The sequence below is a fragment of the Vespa crabro genome, chromosome 23, assembly GCF_910589235.1.
Source record: "Vespa crabro chromosome 23, iyVesCrab1.2, whole genome shotgun sequence".
Classification (NCBI taxonomy): domain Eukaryota; kingdom Metazoa; phylum Arthropoda; class Insecta; order Hymenoptera; family Vespidae; genus Vespa; species Vespa crabro.
Genome location: NC_060977.1, coordinates 2,305,575 through 2,323,261, shown reverse-complemented (window position 1 = coordinate 2,323,261; position 17,687 = coordinate 2,305,575). Strand labels below are relative to the sequence as shown.

Below are 17,687 nucleotides of genomic sequence, written 5' to 3'. Positions count from 1 at the left end.
TCTTTAATAGCCACCATTTGTATAAAATCCGTCGAAAGTTTTTACAGTAAAGTAATTTTAAAAATAAAATTACCCTTTTCTTATACGACCATCATCGATTAATCTCTTTTGTCGGTTCCCAAATCTACAAGGTTCGAAACTTTATTCTATTTACGCAATCTAAGAGAAAATAGTTATTCTGATAAATTCTTCTGTCTTTTTCCTCTTCTAATTTCTCTTTCCAAGAATAGAAAACAAAAAAAGAAACAAAATTAGAAATAAAAATTGACCTTTTTAAATCAATTAAGAATTTTCGTTACATCCTATATATAACGTACATCGAAGAGAGATAAAGAGAACAAATTATGAGAGAAAGAGAGAGAGGGAGAGAGAGAGAGAGAGAAGTACGAATGAAAATGACAGAAAGATGTGATAAAGAAAAAAAAAAAAAAAAAAAGAGAGAAACGAAGACATTTCATTTAAAGTCGAATCAACAAAAACTGTTGTCAGAAGTTACATCGAACAAGAACAAACGAATGCATTAGTTTTTCGAAAGAAAATCGTTGACGTGAACTTGGAACTATTGTTTTTTTCCAAAATGAAGAAGACGAGAGAAAGTTTCCTCGTATAGCTGTAAAAAGTGTATGTGGGTGCGAGGATACGAGGGAAAAGAGGGGGAGGGGCAGGGGTTGGTCGATAAGAGGTTTTTTTCTTTTTTCCTATGAATGAATCATAGAAAAAAGAAAAGCAAGAAAGCAAACAAGCTCTTTCCCATTTTCGTATCTACTTGTCTCACTTCTTATTCCACATTAGAATACGTAGGAAGAACTTCGAATATAGAACTACATTGGAAAAGATCGTACTTTATCGCGAATAATCATAGAAAACATTTAAACGATATCGATTTATCGATAGTAGCACGAAAAGATCAAATGTGATAAAATAAATGTTACTCGAGTTACGAGCAAGGAAACTTATACTTACCGTTTCAAGTTAAGAGCTATTTGGGATATCGGATAGTATTATTTAGGTACTGAAAGTGATATTCTTATACATACATATACATATACATATATATACATATATATATATATATATATATATATAAACATAGATATATATATACACATTATGTATATAAAATTTTTCTCTTACGTCATTTTTCATTTATACTTCAATTTATTTACTTTTTAACAAGTGCCTCCTCTTAGCGGGTGTCCTTGAGTATAGGTATTTTGTTTTTCCATGTATGTATCTATGTATGTATGTACGCATGTATTTATGCATGTATGCATGTATGTAATTACTTACAAGTTCATGTAACTTTTTTCACGATCGTCTATATGTACTTATGTTTATCTTCTTTCATTCTTTCTTTCTTCTTCTTTTTTTTTTTTTTTTTTTTTTTTTTTTTGATAATATGTCTATAATTGCGCTTATTTCGAGTTGCACGAATAATCATACCTATTGCCTTCGATGCACACACAGACACACACACAGACACATACACACACATACACACACAGAGCTTTAATATTTTAAATACCTTTTTATTATACCTTTTGATTTTTATTTCAGCAAAAATCATAAATTATTCCACTTATAATCTATGCCCTGTATAGACCATTGTTAGATAATATTAATTAAGAAATTCATAGGAAAACTTTTTGCGTCGTTCAATTTTTCTGATACATTTTAATCATACATTTTCTCTTTCTCTTTTTCTTTTTCTCTTTCTCACACACACACACACACACACACTCACACACACACAAAAACAAATACATACATACATACATATTCTTTATCTCTCTCTCTCTCTCTCTCTCTCTCTCTCTTTGTCACTCATTCTTTCTCGATGTGCAACGTTGAGTCGCCTTAAATCTATTTCATCGATTAAGTACGATCATCGTATCGATCTAGGGAATTTCCGTGATTTCCGGGCTTAAAAGAGAATCGTCAGAAATACCCTCGTTACTTTTCATTAATTGTATACTTTATTTATTTTTTTTTTTTCTTTTATTTATTTATTTTTTTTTCTCTTTTTCATTTCACCTACTCTTTTCTTCTTTCTCTTTCTCTTTTTGCTATTGATCTCTCGTACGCTATCTTATTCGCACAATACAATTTCGTCGATTTAAAGACATATTTACATTGAATATACAGACACACAGTACAATTCACAGTTCCATTTCTTCTCTCTCTCTCTCTCTCTCTCTCTCTCTCTCTCTCTCTCTATTTATATATCTATCTATCTCTCTCTCTATCTATCTATCTCTATCTCTCTCTCTCTCTCTCCCTCATTAATTATTATACTTAAATACTAGTTATTTTCTTATACATATGCATGTGTCTGCGTGTATGAGTATGCCCGAGCGTTTATGAATGTATAGATATACGTGATTATCTATTTACAAGAAAAAGGGAACTAATCAGGTTAGAAAAATACAATGATCTTACTAAGAATTGTAAGAAATTTTCTATCATTTCTTCGAAGACAAAACGTTAGAGAGACTATATAACAGAAGACTAGGCTTACATTTTCCTTCGTTTTCTTTCCCACGGAAAAATACTCTTTGGCTACGTTTCCAGTTTCGTTTTATTTCTTCTTCTTCTTCTTCTTCTTCTTCCTCATCTTCTTCTTCCTCATCTTCTTCTTCTTCTTCTTCTTCTTCTTCTTCCTCTTCTTCTTTTTTAATTCATTCGTAATAGAAATAAATATTTTGTAATATTATATTTATTTAGAGTTAATTTGTTACTTCTTCAGTATGATCGACAAATCTAATTACTAATTGCGAAATTGGAAAAAGCTTTATTGTTTTTATATAGCTTGTTAATAAAAATGAATTTCATGTGTATGATTCGACGTCGTTTCAATAACCATCGATCTTGATACGGATATACAGATATACATATAACATATATATATATATATATATATATACCTTTTTATGATACATAAAAAAAATGAAAACGATCGTATCGTACATCGATTTAATTTACTTCTCTTTTAAAAAGCAAATACGGTACATTTCTATTGTTCATATCAGTGATAAACTTCTTTTTCTCCTATTCTATCGTTGGACGATGTCTTTCAAATTTTTTATATCTTTTATCTTTATTTTTCTCACGACTGCTCGTACATCTCCTCGTCAATGTTCGCCAGAGAGAGAGAGAGAGAGAGAGAGAGAGAGAGAGAGAGAGAGAGAGAGAGAGAGAGAGAGAGAGAGAAATAGTCAGAAACATAAACGGATTTCACTATCCCGACATAGAAAAGCACTTCCATCGGTTTCTGCTTCTCTTGTCAGCGACACCAAAAGCAAAACCACAGAAACTTCACTAATTAATAAGCTATCGATAGCGAAAAATGGCGAAGAGATTTACGTGCGAACTATTATCTCGTAAAGGAGAGATATCTCAAGGGACAGAAAAAAGGAGAGCTGAGAAAAAAAAATAAAAGAAAAACAAAAAAAAAAGAAAAGCAATGATAATGAAGAAAAGATGTTTGTAATCCGCGAGAAAAATGTTAAAGCAAAATTTAAATTTGTTTCTTTAAGTCGTACATATTCAAATTATCATTTAGAAGATAATTCCTTTGATCTATTTCATTTTGATTAGTTTTTTTTTCCTTAAATTCAACATTGATTCATTTAATTTGACGTCAACCGTGTATTAAGAAAATTAAAATAGATATGTGTATTATATCAATTAAAGTCAATATAAATTGTCGAAAATCAATATTTATGATTGTTGTAATTTTAAGCTATGATAATTTATCAAGCTGTACAGAACTCTAATGAAAAATTCGTCGGGTTCCATAAATCTTATGTTAATGACGAATTGGAGAAATTAATTAGGATAAGTATCAATAATATCATAGTTAATATAAATCATCAGATCAAAGTTAATATAAATTCTTAAAAAAAAAGAATACTTAAGATTTCTTTAAGTAAAAATAATTAACAACAAAAAAAAACCATTAAAATTTTAATATAAAAAATTTTAATAATAACAAAATAATAACTGAAATAATTCCAAAGTCCATCAAATTAAAGGATTAAATCATTAATCTTTCTCAATGAAATTTATCTCTGTAATCATCGAATAATAATGAATTTGTCATGAATTGTACGTAAATTAATTTTAGCTCGCACAATTTCGAACGCCAAAAAACGCGATCATATTTATCGTAATACGTCCAATGATATCCATTACGATAAATATTTAATTACATTTAATTCTAGTTTCTACTATATATATTTACAAATTTACACGATTAGATTTGGCGTTAGAAGCTTTAAGTTAATTGGAAAATGAACGGAGTAGAAAGCTTTTTTAATCGATTGTTGACGTTATTGCGATAAAACGTGACACGCGCGAAATGCATCCTAAATCGGCCGAACGTATACACTTATTTACTCCCTATCTTTTTATCGTAACTCATTTTCTTTATCTTTTTTTTTTTTCCCTTAAAATATTTCACAATAAATATTCATTTCGCGATCAACTTTCGTACGTATATACGTGTGTGTATATGCGATTGTGTATATGAGTGTACGTGCATATGTATACATGTATGTATGTATTTGTGTAAAAAGATCCTTCGAGAGTCGATAGAACGAACAGATAACACTGTGTAATTTCGTACTAACACACTGATATGTTTTGAAAAATTCAATCGCAAGGAATGTTCGTGACTTTTTTCTTTTTCTTCTTCCTCTCCATCTTCGCCATTCACATCTTCTTCTTTTTCTTCTTCCTCATCTTCTTCTTCTTCCTTATTTTTTTTCGTTTTATTTGGATTCCTTGTTCGGTTGGTTTTTTTACTTTTTTCATTATTTTCCTCCTCTCAACGCAAATCAAAAATGCGAAGATGATTATCGATCGACGAAAACTTATGTAAGGTGAAGAGCTCGAAATACTTGCTTTTTCGTCGATTTCTTTTCTCTTTTTTCTTTTTTATTTTTCTTTTTTTTGTTTTTTTTTTCTTTTTGTTTTTTTTTTCTTTTTTTCTTTTTTTTCTTTTTTTTTGTTCACTGGAGGTAATCTCGTGCTCGCGCGAATACATAACGAGAGAGATGACATAATACCTCGGAATCACAAATACGATTTGCAATATCGTTCGAGTACGTCCGAGTACGTCGGCGTTCGTAATTACGTGTTCGTGGAATATAGTATCAGAATGTAGTATCAGAAATGTGGTATACGCATAGATTTTGTTTGTTTGTTTGCACAATTTTGGTATAGAAATACAATTCGTGTCGTCGAATTTTAATCGAGAACGAATATATTTTGCGAGAGCATCGTAGCTTTCTTTCTACATTAATATATATCTCAGTAGTAAATCTCTCGGCATTGTCTTTTATTATATTACTTTTTTTTTTCGATTTATATCTCTTGTTTTTCCTTTGTTCGCTCTTTTATTTTTCTTCTCTCTTTCTTTTCTTTTTTTCTTTCTTTTTCTTTTCTTTTCTATCCTCTTCTTTTACCTCCGTTTCTTGGCCGAGACTCAAAGAGTGTCAGAGTGCCCAAAAAATATTGCTAAATTTTAGGTAACTAGTATAGTAATACTGTCACGGCTCGTACTCAGATATATATATATATATATATATATATATATATATATCTACGAAAAATGTAGGTATACTTATAATAAACATTCGTACAACAAATATATCCCATGTTAATAAATACTCCCTCCACTCTTTATCCCACTCCAACCACCTCCTTCGTATTTGAGTCCGTTTACTTTTATTTTATCTTCTTACGTATCTACCGTTCAACGGAAAATGGAACACATCAAAAAGAAAATGATATCGTCGAAGGAAAAACGTTTTCTCTCGAGCGACGCAGTACTATTATGTGTATATTCGAACTAACGACCATATCCGAAAGAGTCCTTCGAGAGGTCGTTTTATATCTTTACTATATATATTATATATATATATATATATATATATATATATATATAATATATATATAATTCTTTGTACAATGGTAGCGTATCTCAATATTCTAAGATCATTAGTTCATTCATTTAAACGTTATCGTACGATTACAACTTTTCAAACAATTCCATTGCAATTTCGATTGCCCAAGACGAGTGTTCTCCGCAAAAATAAAAAAGAAAAAAAAAAAAAACAGATAAAAGGACAAAAAACAAAACAAAGTTAACAAAAAAGAAACAACAAATAAAAATAGAAAACTTTTCTTGTCGTTTATAAAAAGTCAACGAGGATGCTCGCTTTTGTGAGTCCTTAATCTCGATTTAAATGAGAACAAATATGAAATTTAGGCGACGTTATCATCTTGTAACACGTCCTACCTAAAATTAATTACATCAATATTTTCCATCCGTTCATATTCGGATAATTTAATGTTCACGTTTTATCGAATGGATATTATACGTTAATTATAAACGCGATGTCCGTATAGGTCCTTTCGCTATCTCTCGTAGCGTTATTTGTTTTCGGGACTTAAAGGCGCATAAGTTTACCGAAGGCCTTTCGGAATTCGGGGTTGAAGACGGTGTAAATGACGGGATTGACGAAACTGTTCATGTAACCGAGCCACGAAGTGATAATGAAAGCCGTGACACCTGGTTGACAGGCCATCGCCAACTTGTCGCACATCGCGTCCATGATGTTGCACGTGAAGAATGGCACCCAACAAATCAGGAAGGCTCCTGTAATCGTTACGAAAGAAAGGAAAAGAAAAAAAAGTTATACTTTGCCGATAGAAGAAATGAAAAAAGTGGAAAAAAAGAAAAAAGAAAAAGAAATAAAAACATTAGATTCAGTTGCAGAAATAAAAATGGATTGATGTAAGAGATGTAAAGGTAACTTTTTTGATTTTTTCTTTTCTTTTTTTTTTTTTTCTTTACAAAAAAAAAAATTAACGACGATAATAAAATATGTTCGTCTGGAGAGAAGGTGAAAAAAAAAACAAAAAAAAAGGAAAAATGTAATAACAACGAGACAGAGATTTAAACGAGATACATAAGATTTTGATCGATTTACGTATATACACATATATACGTAAATGTAAATATATCGATATATTGTTAATCTTATAGAAGAATAATGATATAAACGTGAAACTTCTTACCCAAAACAATAGCAAGAGTCTTAGTTGCCTTGCGTTCCTTCTTAGCTGAACTTTTTTCTCTCTTTTTCTTACTGGCCTTGTTAGCCTTGTATATCGTGAACTTCGAACTAGAACTGGCGTTCTTTTTGTCCTTTTTACTGGCTGACGTAGTGCCGGATAAAACACTTGGTGTTCTACCAAGCTGAAGAGGAAGCAAGGATCCAGTACTTTTGAGCCTTTTGAGTTCTTGCTTGCTAGCACCGTTCCCATTTTTCTTACGATCTGTTTGAGAAGCTTGGATACTTGTCGCGGCTGCTGATCCAGGTCTTGCCGATGGAGGTGGTGAGGATGACGTTGAGGATGACGGAGCCGAAGTGATCCGTGGATTTGGACTTGGACTCGAATTCATTTCGGTTGGCTCGTTAATCATCGTACTGCTTGCAGCACCATCGTAACCCGAATTCCTTCGACCATTCGATTCGCCCAGCTGTGCTTGCGCCACCGCGCTGAAACGACAACTATCATTCGAGTATCAGAAACCTTTGGATAATAATAATAGTTATTATTGTTAATCATGCGACAAGGACGAATATTTCTCGATTGGTTTGTTTTCTTTTCTCTCTTTCTTTTTTCTCTTTCTTTTTTTTTTTTCTTTCTTTTTTATAACGATTTTAAATAACCTTGAGTATTGGATTTAATCTCTATATAGGACGAGTTGTAGTGGTAGAGAAATAGTGAGAGAACTTTCATCGCCATTTCTCTCTCTTTCTCTATCTCTTGTGATTACCTCGAGAATCCAAGGATTACTATCTACCAGCAACCACTTTCGATTAAATAGCCTATCCTTGTAGATTCAGACCTTTAAACCAGAATCTCGAAAACGGGAACTAAGTAAGTGATACTCTCGCTTTACGGTCACTATCCAAGTACAAAGCATCGAATTTTCAACATTGTTCAGGTGAAAGTGGAGAAATCTTAGAGAATCGAACATCCCGTATTTTTCAATCCATTGTATTACTTCTATAGGTTAACTTTACTTCTTCTTTCTCATTCGTATGTACTACGAAAAGAAAAAGATCGATAAAAGGTTTTTCCGAGTTAAACGACGAACGATATTTTCTCTTTACTCCTTCGAACGGAAGTCGTTTGATCGAAGGTGAGCAAAAGAAGAGTTAGAAAATTAGTAGATGATTAAAGTTCTCGATCACTTTTCTACGATCCTCTCATTATTATATCCCTTTATATGTGGTTACGGATAGTCAAAGAAAAAGAAAAAGATAAATAGATAGAGAAAGAGAGAAAGAGAGAGAGAGAGAGAGAGAGAGAAATGGAAAAAAAAGGAATAAAAAATAAAGTACAGTAAGAATTAATTAATTAATGAAACCAATCGATGAAGAGGAAAGGCTTAGAGTATATCGAGTTATATTACTTTCACGAAGGAGATTTGACTGGGTCGACTTAATTACTAGAAATGTAATTATTTTAAGGGCCTTCGGTTTCTCTTATCCCTTTAATACAAAGAGGAAGGAGGATGTAATCCTTGCTTCCCGCTTTTCGACGAGATGACCCAACGAAACTTGTTTACCAAACTTCGGTTTTACCGCGATATATAAGTTGTAACCGAAGAGAGATATATTCGGCTGTAACTGAAAATTACGTTAAGGAACTCGTTCATGTTCGTCGAAAAGATTCGATTAGAATAATGCAGATTTTATTCGTATCGTCGATTTCAAAAATATTTAAATCATTTTATTATATATTTTATTAACAATTGATATATATATATATATATATATATATATATATATCTTTAAATTTTCTCTAAATATTCTAAAATTCTTATTCTGAGGAAAGCTCTGATAAAAAAGAAAAAAAAAAAAGTCCAATAATCCAATAATCAATCAAATCAAGTCCAATCAAATCAAATCGAATTAATCGAACGAGAAGAGAAAAAGAAAACAGATAATGATTATAACGTGATAAAGAATGAAATTGTATTAAAAAGGAAAAGGAACGTATTGTAAAAGATATTAGAAAAATATTCGTCATCTTAATCAAGATAATGAAAGTGAAAAAGAAAAAAAAAAAAACAAAAAAAAAAACAAAAAAACAAAAAAAGAAAAGAAAAAAAGGAAGAAAGAAAAAAATATTGATACAAATTCGATTTCCTTACGCTGCTTCCTCGACGACAGTGGCCAAGAAGAATTCGGTGCTCTTATCATTGGAGATGACAACGACTGGATCTAAAGGCGTTTCATCTTCGTCCTCGTTGCTACCGGAAGCGGTGTTCGTTGGCTCCTCGATGCCGGGAGCCACCAAGGCGGCTGCCCCCAACGCCGTCTCGGCGAACCTTGCCACAGAATACCCACTACGTGATCTTAGTCAAAAGCCTTCTAGAAAAGCTTCTACACTTATCATGCTTTCCTTTTTTTCCATCGTTCTGCCAGCGTCGAGTCATCACCAAGAAAGAAAGAGAGAGAGAGAGAGAGAGAGAGAGAGAGAGAGAGAGGAGAGAGAGAAGAGAGAAGAGAAAACGAGACAGAGATAGAGTTAGATAGATAGATAGATAGATAGATAGATAGATAGATAGAGAGAGAGAAAGAGTACAACATACAGCGGCTAAACTAGAAAAAGGACATCTATCATGCGACCTATGAACAACCTCTTCTCTTTCCAACACGTTAAACGCGACCTTCTTTCTCAGCGAAAACGATTTCACGTTTTACGACTCTTCCGACGAAGATATGAAATGAAATAACCCCTGTTAACTCATGCCTACGGTCGAGCTCAAGAAAAGATAGCGATAGTGTCTTGAGTATGAGTTCGGATCGACACAAAATATAGATATTTTCGTGATTTTATAATCTTGTTTTCTTTTTTTTCTTTTTCTTTTTTTTTTTTTCTTCTTTTTTCCCATTCTTTTTTTCTTCTTATTTGTTTTTGCGCAGCCTGAAGAGATAAAAAAAAAAAAAAAAAGTAGGAGATCATTTTTCCCGCTGGTTTCTTTCTCTCTTGGATAAATTCGACGTTTTAAAATAGAACGAAACGATAATAATCGTATGAAAATGGAAGTTTACGTATGTACGTTACTATGGTCATAACTTTAAAAGAAAATCGCTTTATTATCTAATATTCACTTAGTATGAATATAATAAACTTTTATCATTGAGTTATTAAGACCGGTCTATCTTTATCATGGATCGAGTTGAAGAAAAGTTAGGAGAAACGTTTAAGGTAATGGATGATAAAAGCAGTTATTCACTGAACGTCTTGCTAATATCCAAAATCGTTAACGTTTAATACCAAAACGGAAAGCGAATTTTTGTTATTTATGACCTGTATATTTTTGGATTTTTTTGTAGCTTTAAAGATAGGAAAGGGGTAAGAAAGAGAAAGAGAGAGAGAGAGAGAGAGAGAGAGAGAGAGAGAGAGAGATAAGTAAAAAAGAGAAAGCAGCGAAAGCAACATTAAAAGCGTGACAGAGGCAAACCACCATCCCCACTGTGGTTTCCGCGACCAATGAAATTTATTTCCAAGTAGGAAAACGTAGATCGCTTGCCTTTCGTAGATAACACCGCGGAGGGATGTAAGGAACTCGTGATCTCCGAAAATGCGCTTAACACTCTAAACGTTGCCCGGGCAAAGACGATGCTCATCGTAAGTTTTGTTAAGTACCATAGAGGTCGAGCTTGGATGCCGACCTAAATTTCGTTTCATAACGTAATGGGAACAACGTCGATAAGACTAGATCGTCGAATGGAAGAGAATTTTGTTAAGGATAATCTATGTGTGTGTGTATGTGTATATATCTACGTATGTGTATACGCGTTTGTATCTATGAAAGAGAAAGAGAAAGAGAGATAGAGATAGATAGAGATAAAGAGAAAGAGAGAGAGAGAGAGAGAGAGAGAGAGAGAGAGAGAGAGAATGTGGCAAGGATTAACACGAAACTGAGATTATGTTCGATACATAGAACCCATGGGGAAAGACGAAGTTAGAGAGGCAAAATGTGGCCGACGATGTAAACACCTAAGTCCAATTTATCGATAGTACTCTCTATCTCCTAACAAACGCGAGCTACGGAACGAAACCATAAATAATAACGAACACGTCCTAGCGAGGAGGCATCGGTAATTAATTCCATGGGATTCGCACGATAACACTTTGATGTTAGATCCGTTCTCTGTGTTTGTTAAATAAGTAATAGATAACGATATCAACCTTGCTCTTGGTATATATCGAACGTAATTTTACACGATTTAACTATGAACAATGAGTTACGTGTATCTTACTTTGCGAATGCTCATACATACACTCTCTAAGCTGGTGATTTTTCAGAAGACAAGGCACATTTCCTATCTGTCTTACGAAATTTACAAGGAATGACTTAAGTCTCTTATTCAAACAAGGAAGAAGAAGAAGAAGAAGAAGAAGAAGAAGAAGAAGAAGAAGAAGAAGAAGAAGAAGAGGAAGAAGAAAAAGATTTAACGCGTTATAATTTCTTTCGCGTTAATCGACGACTTTTGTTACATTCTTCTTCATTTTATTTTACTTTCTTTTTTACTTCTTTTTTTTTCCCCTGTAACGTATCACAATTTCAATCGTAGATTAAAAAAAAAAAAAAAATACATCTATATATATTGTATTTGCTGACGTGTATAATAGTAAGTTTTACGAGCATCGGCTAATAACAGATGAAGAAAAAGAAGAAGAAGAAGAAGAAGAACGAATATATTTTACGATTCTCGTAAAAAGAGGTGAAAAAAAGAAAAAAAGAAAAGAACTTTCAAATCGTACAGATAAAATCTTTGAATGCGATCCAAGGAAAAAAAAAAAACTATAGGATAATTCTCAAGAGAGTAAAAAAAAAAAAGAAAGAAAAGAAAACAAAAAAGAGAAGAAAAAAAAGCAAGAAGAATATTTCTTTTCTATGAAAGATTCGATGCCATTTACTCGTAAGCCAACTTAATGAATCGAAACGTACTCGCAGTTGTAAAGTGTCAAGGGAAATGAAAAAACACGCGAGATAGCCAAGCGAGCTCTGCCCTTAGTATAACGGAGTTTCACCACGCGACCCCTCGGCGCGGATCTAAATCCTCTGTAAAAAATCACCTCGAATTTAAGTGAGATATTCCGTGTTTTTTTTTTCTTTTTTTTTTTTCTTTTTCTTTTCTTCTTCTTTCTTTTTATCCTCGTGCTTGATTCTTTTTCTTTGTTTTTTTTTTCTTGTTCTTTCTTTTGGTGTTTCTTTTGATTTTTTCTTTTGTTTTTCTTTTTTTGTTTTTTTCTTTCTCGTTTCTTTTCTTTTCCTTTCTCTTCAACGATTTACGAAAGCGTAATCGGGACACGTCCCGCGCGAATTACTTTCTAAATCATTTCACGTCATTTCTAATTGTAACCCTCGCTTCGTTTATACTCTGCGTGCATAAGCGTGCGTGCGATAGATGCAGCTCTTTAAGCTCTTTCATACAATAATAAATAAGTATTATAAATTACGTGGGAAAAAAAATTTTTTGTTTATTATATATATATATAAGAAAAAAAAAAAAAGAAAAGAAAAAATTTTCCTTCCTGAAAAATCTTCAATATAAAATTTTTATTAACGCTCGCACTCTCGACAAATGCAAAAGTAAACAATGGAAAATTTTAAGATCACGAGATCGATATTGTATTCTTCTAGATGATCGAAATTTTCGACGAATTTCGATATACTGTTAGATGATTTATACAATATAGTTCGCATAAACGCGATACGATAGATCGCGCGATACGAAATACAAACGTTTACTCACCTCCGGGTGTTCGCGATGTTCTCTATAATACTGCCCGGCTTTATTTCTCCCAGATTTGGTTTTCGATTAGCTCGAGCTTTTCTCGCTCTATTTCGTAGACCCTGAAAATGATTTCACAATAGTATAATTTAATATCGGTAACTAAAGTGAAATAGAATAGATCATTTACAAATAAATATATATACATACATATATATATATATATATATATATATATATATATTCGTAAATTAGAAATTCTATTACACTAATTCGTAATAATTAGAACATTGTCCAGAATTGCTTTGTTGGTGAACATTGATCATACGTTTTGATAATAAATCTTAAAATGGAATGATACTATTTAATTAACGATACTATCTAATCTAATAACTAAATGATATTATTTGAAAGGGAAATCATAAAACAATTGGCAATGATATAAATACAGTTAATTGAATCTATCCGATGTAATTATTCAAATGAAAATATAAATGAGAAAAAGTATGTGCGTTTATGTTTATAGTGTTTAGTGTCTATCTGTAAGGAGAGAGAGAGAGAGAGAGAGAGAGAGAGAGAGAGAGAGAGAGAGAGAGAGAGAGAGAGATAAAGAGAGAGAAAAGAATAGTGGCAAGACGAGAATACCTTAAATATGTTATAATATAGAAACACCATAATGATGCAGGGTATGTAGAAGCTGGATAGGCTCGAGTAGATGATGAAGTCTGTATTGTAGAAGAGGCATTGGTCCGGCAATCGGTTGGGAGTATTATTCAAGCCAAGAACAATCGGGCTACCGATCGCGGCCGATATCGCCCAGACCAACAGTATCGTCAACCACACTCTTCTATTGTTCCTGTGTTTGGCATACTTTATCGGCTGCGTCACCGCTATATATCTGCAATTCAAATTTCTTTCGAGAACGATTCTCTCGGTCGGCGTTACATGGATACCGTTACACAGATTTACAAAGTTCCGGATGAGAAAGTTCAATAAACTTTCCAATGAAGGGATAAGATCCTATTTTGCTTATCTCTTTTTTCTTTCTTTTTTCTTTTTTCTTTTTTTTTTTTCCTTTTTCTTTTTCTTTTTCCTTTTCTTTTGTTCCATATTTCACAATGGACATACGTATATTTTTATTTTATTAAAGAGCCTATACTTCAGCTATACTCGATGAATAATAGCAGTTAAAAATTGTTAACCTTTATATATATATATATATATATATATAAAATCGTTAATGGTTCGTCGATAAACGCCAATTTTCATGTGGCGAGAGTCGATAACGAATACGTTGAGTACCCGTTAATATTTAATCGTTAATCCAAGTATTGTCTCTGAATAAAATTTTGAATAAAAGTTCGAAATCAAAAAACATGAGTAAAAATGGCAGGCAGAGAAAGAGAGAGAGAGAGAGAGAGAGAGAGAGAGAGAGAGAGAGAGGGAATGGGTAAATACAAAAGCACGTGTAACTTTTAATCAGCTTGTAACGTGTCACTTGTAATTCAATGTATCCAACATTCCAAATTCAAATTACATTGTAAAAACAAGTATAAAGCTATGCGATTTAATGACATACCGTTGTTAAAAGCTTTTGGAATAGTCGGTTTATTCGATTCAACGATAGGTAAACGTACGAACATAATTCCAAAGGGATTACTTTCGTTAGCGGTAAGCTTTCGTTATCTCGTGTAAAAACAAAAAAAAAAATTAATGATATTATAGCCTTATTATGTACATAGACAATTTCGTAATATCAATGTTCTATCTAATAAATAAATAAATATTTAATATCCTCGAATCAAATATGAAATATATTTGATATGCCTTTCAATTAATGCATATATATATATATATATATATATATATATATATACATATTGAATATTCGAAACTTTTCTTAATTATATATTAAATTTTACTGAAAATATCATGAATTAGCAAAAGCATTGTTACGTATCAAATAGTAATAGATAATATCAAATATTAACAAATCAACGATTTTCAATACCATTATTTTTAACGAATATTATTACGTTCGATAATATAATCAAGGGAGCTTATATGCGTATATCAAAAAGTCTCATTGCGGAAAATCGATCAATATAATACATGTATATGTATGTCCGTCTCGTTAATAACTATCTCACGCGTGCCCATATCGTGTCGTATCGTCGAAATTGATAATATATCGAAAGATTCTCTCTCGTTATTCACATCCATAATTCAATTTATCCAGACTGAACCAGACAGTGAGGAAGAGATAGAGAGAGAGAGAGAGAGAAAGAGAGCTCTCTCGAGATAAACGTCGAGTCCAAAGTCTACCGTCTATAAATTGCCATCCTTTCTCTCTTACACTCTCTCTGTCTCTCTCTCTCTCTCTCTCTCTCTCTCTCTCTCTCCCATCCCATTCCATCCACTGACAAACTCTAGCAACTCTCGTATTTTTTTTTTGTTTTCTTTATTTCGTCTCTTTAAACTACCCTTATCACTCTTCTATCAATTTTTTCGACACATCCAATCTCAACGTAAAAGTTTCGATTTCAGGCTAAAAATCAGATCGATTATAACAAAAAAAAAAAAAAAGAAAAAAATAACCATTAGAAGTTTCGTTTACGTTCGAATTCGACGAGTGGATACGTACAAGTAATCAACGACGGAAACGTCGTCTCGAAAAATCTAAAAGCTGTTGGATATCGATGGCGTTTTAAATCGATAAGCGATAAGAGTAAATAAATACGTACTTTTTAGTTTCTCTTTTTTTCTTTCTTTTTTTTTTTTTTTTTTTTTTTGAAAAATGAAAAAGAAAAAAAAGAGAGAAGGAGAGGAAGAAAAAGAAACAAGATGAAATGGAATAAAAATAATAATAAAAGAAAAAGAAAAAATTACGTTCACATTATTGAAACGTAAGCCTTATCAATTTGATTTTTTTTTTTTCATTTTATTTCCTTTCTTTTTTTTCTCTCACGAAATATACATTTACCATTGCATCTATCTCTTTATTCGTCGCACGTAAATCGCGAGGATTCGTTCGTTCCTCTTTTTTTTTTTTTTCTTTTCTTTGTTCCTCCTCCTCCTTTTCCTCCTTTTACCCTTAACCCTCCCCACCCCTTCCCTTGTCCCTCATGGCTAATTCCATGATTGTTTTCACAATCATCGGGAAATGTTTCGCTCTGGTGAATGCAAATTTTGTCCTACGCGTTTGGAAATAACAATTTCAGAGAGCGAGTAGTCTGTTATTATATTTGTCTTGAAATAACAATAAATCTCACACCTGTCTATGGAGATCGCTACCAAATTGAAGATAGAACTCGTACTGCAGGTAACGTCCATTGCAATGTAGAAGTCGCAAACGAAGCCTGGCAAACTCCACGAGCCCGAGTTTACCTGCAATATAGAAGTTCGGTTAGTAAACTGAAATCTTTGATATCCGTTTAAATGAAAAGTACTTGGAAGTTTCGAAAATGTCGCCCCAGTGTATAAGAACTTTCAAATGCTTTCTACCAATGAAGGAAACGTCTAACATGTTTTCGCAAATAACCGGATATAAAAAGAAATTACTATTTCTGGAAATAAGTATTTCGTTTATAAACGAGGCATTTGAAAAAAAGAAGAGAAATAAAAATTAAAATGGAAATAATAATAATAATAATAATAATAATAATATTAAAAACTTGATATATAACATAATAATAATAATAATACAATATTAAAGGAATAATAAAAATAAAAAAGTAATAATAATAAATACAATATTAAGAAAAGATACAAGAATTTGAGTGAGATCGAAAAATGTGCACTTTTTATTTCATAGTAATAAAAAAAAAAAATAGAAAAAGAAAAAAAAAAGAAGAAAAAGAAAAACGAAGAAAAAAGGGGAATAGGAAACAAGAATTTTTTTCGAAAAGATTGAAAAACTATTTCGGAAATATTTTCATTAAAAAGTGAAAGGAAAAGCAAGAATTTGCGAAAAATTTGAGATAGGAATTTTTTTCGTAGAGAAAAAAAAGGACGAGAAATTTTCTTTTTCTTTTTTTTTCTTTTTTTCTTTTTTACACAAGATCAGAAATAGAAATTTTGTTTCTCTCGCAGAAAAAAAAAGAAAATAAAAAAAAGACACTTTTATATATATATATATATGTATATATGGAAATTGGTAAAATAAAATTATTTGTTCGCTCTCGATCCTATTAATAGATTTTTCATGTCGCAAACGCGTCTACATCAGGTGCCGAATAACATCGACTCGTCATCTTTTTTACGTGTGTAGTGTGTTCCGGACGGAAAATTTATTTTCGAATTGTTCAAGTCACGATCCGGAAAATCGATTGTGAAATCGCCGGTGCATAACGATCATGCCTAGACAACAACCCAACACGTTATTTTTCAGTATTGGCTTTTATTAAAACAATTTCAACAATCCAATGAAATAAAAACAATAATTTCTATTAAATAACCAAGTATCCTTCTTTTTTTTCTTTTTTTTTTTTTTTTTTTCCTTTTACCTATTTCCATTATATCGCATATATTTTTAATATAAAATGACAAAAATATTATCATCCAAGTTGTCCTCACATAATATGTCTTAGTACGTGCGTAGTTTATTGATTTTCGAAGAGCTTATTATAGAAAATAATATACGTTGGATTATAAAAGATGTAAGAAGTTGTGAGTCGATGTTAACGCATATAAGTAATGATAAACTATTGTCTTTTTCTTCCTACTTCTTTTTCTTTTCTTTTTTCTGTTTTTTTTTTTTTTTTCCTTTTTTTTTCTCTTTCATCTCTTTAAAATTTTTACATTAGCATTAATTCATTGACTTTTTAATTAAGGGACGTTTAATTACGTCAT

At 31.7% G+C, this 17,687-nt stretch overlaps 1 protein-coding gene across 10 annotated transcripts in view; it reads right to left on the bottom strand.

Moving 5' to 3' along the window:
- Positions 1-1,138: 1,138 nt before the first annotated feature.
- Positions 1,139-17,687, bottom strand: part of LOC124432107 (dopamine D2-like receptor) — a 143,348-nt gene continuing 126,799 nt past the window's right edge. For 8 of the 10 annotated variants that reach the window (XM_046980696.1, XM_046980699.1, XM_046980697.1 and 5 more), the window contains 6 exons: positions 16,111-16,223; positions 13,482-13,734; positions 12,858-12,958; positions 9,239-9,433; positions 7,087-7,583; positions 1,139-6,664 (listed from right to left, as the gene is read on the bottom strand). In XM_046980696.1, coding sequence (XP_046836652.1) covers positions 6,456-6,664; positions 7,087-7,583; positions 9,239-9,433; positions 12,858-12,958; positions 13,482-13,734; positions 16,111-16,223 — 1,368 coding nt within the window. In that variant the 3' untranslated portion in view covers positions 1,139-6,455. The remainder of the gene's footprint in view (positions 6,665-7,086; positions 7,584-9,238; positions 9,434-12,857; positions 12,959-13,481; positions 13,735-16,110; positions 16,224-17,687) is intronic. The other 2 variants (XM_046980706.1, XM_046980705.1) reach the window with 2 other exon arrangements.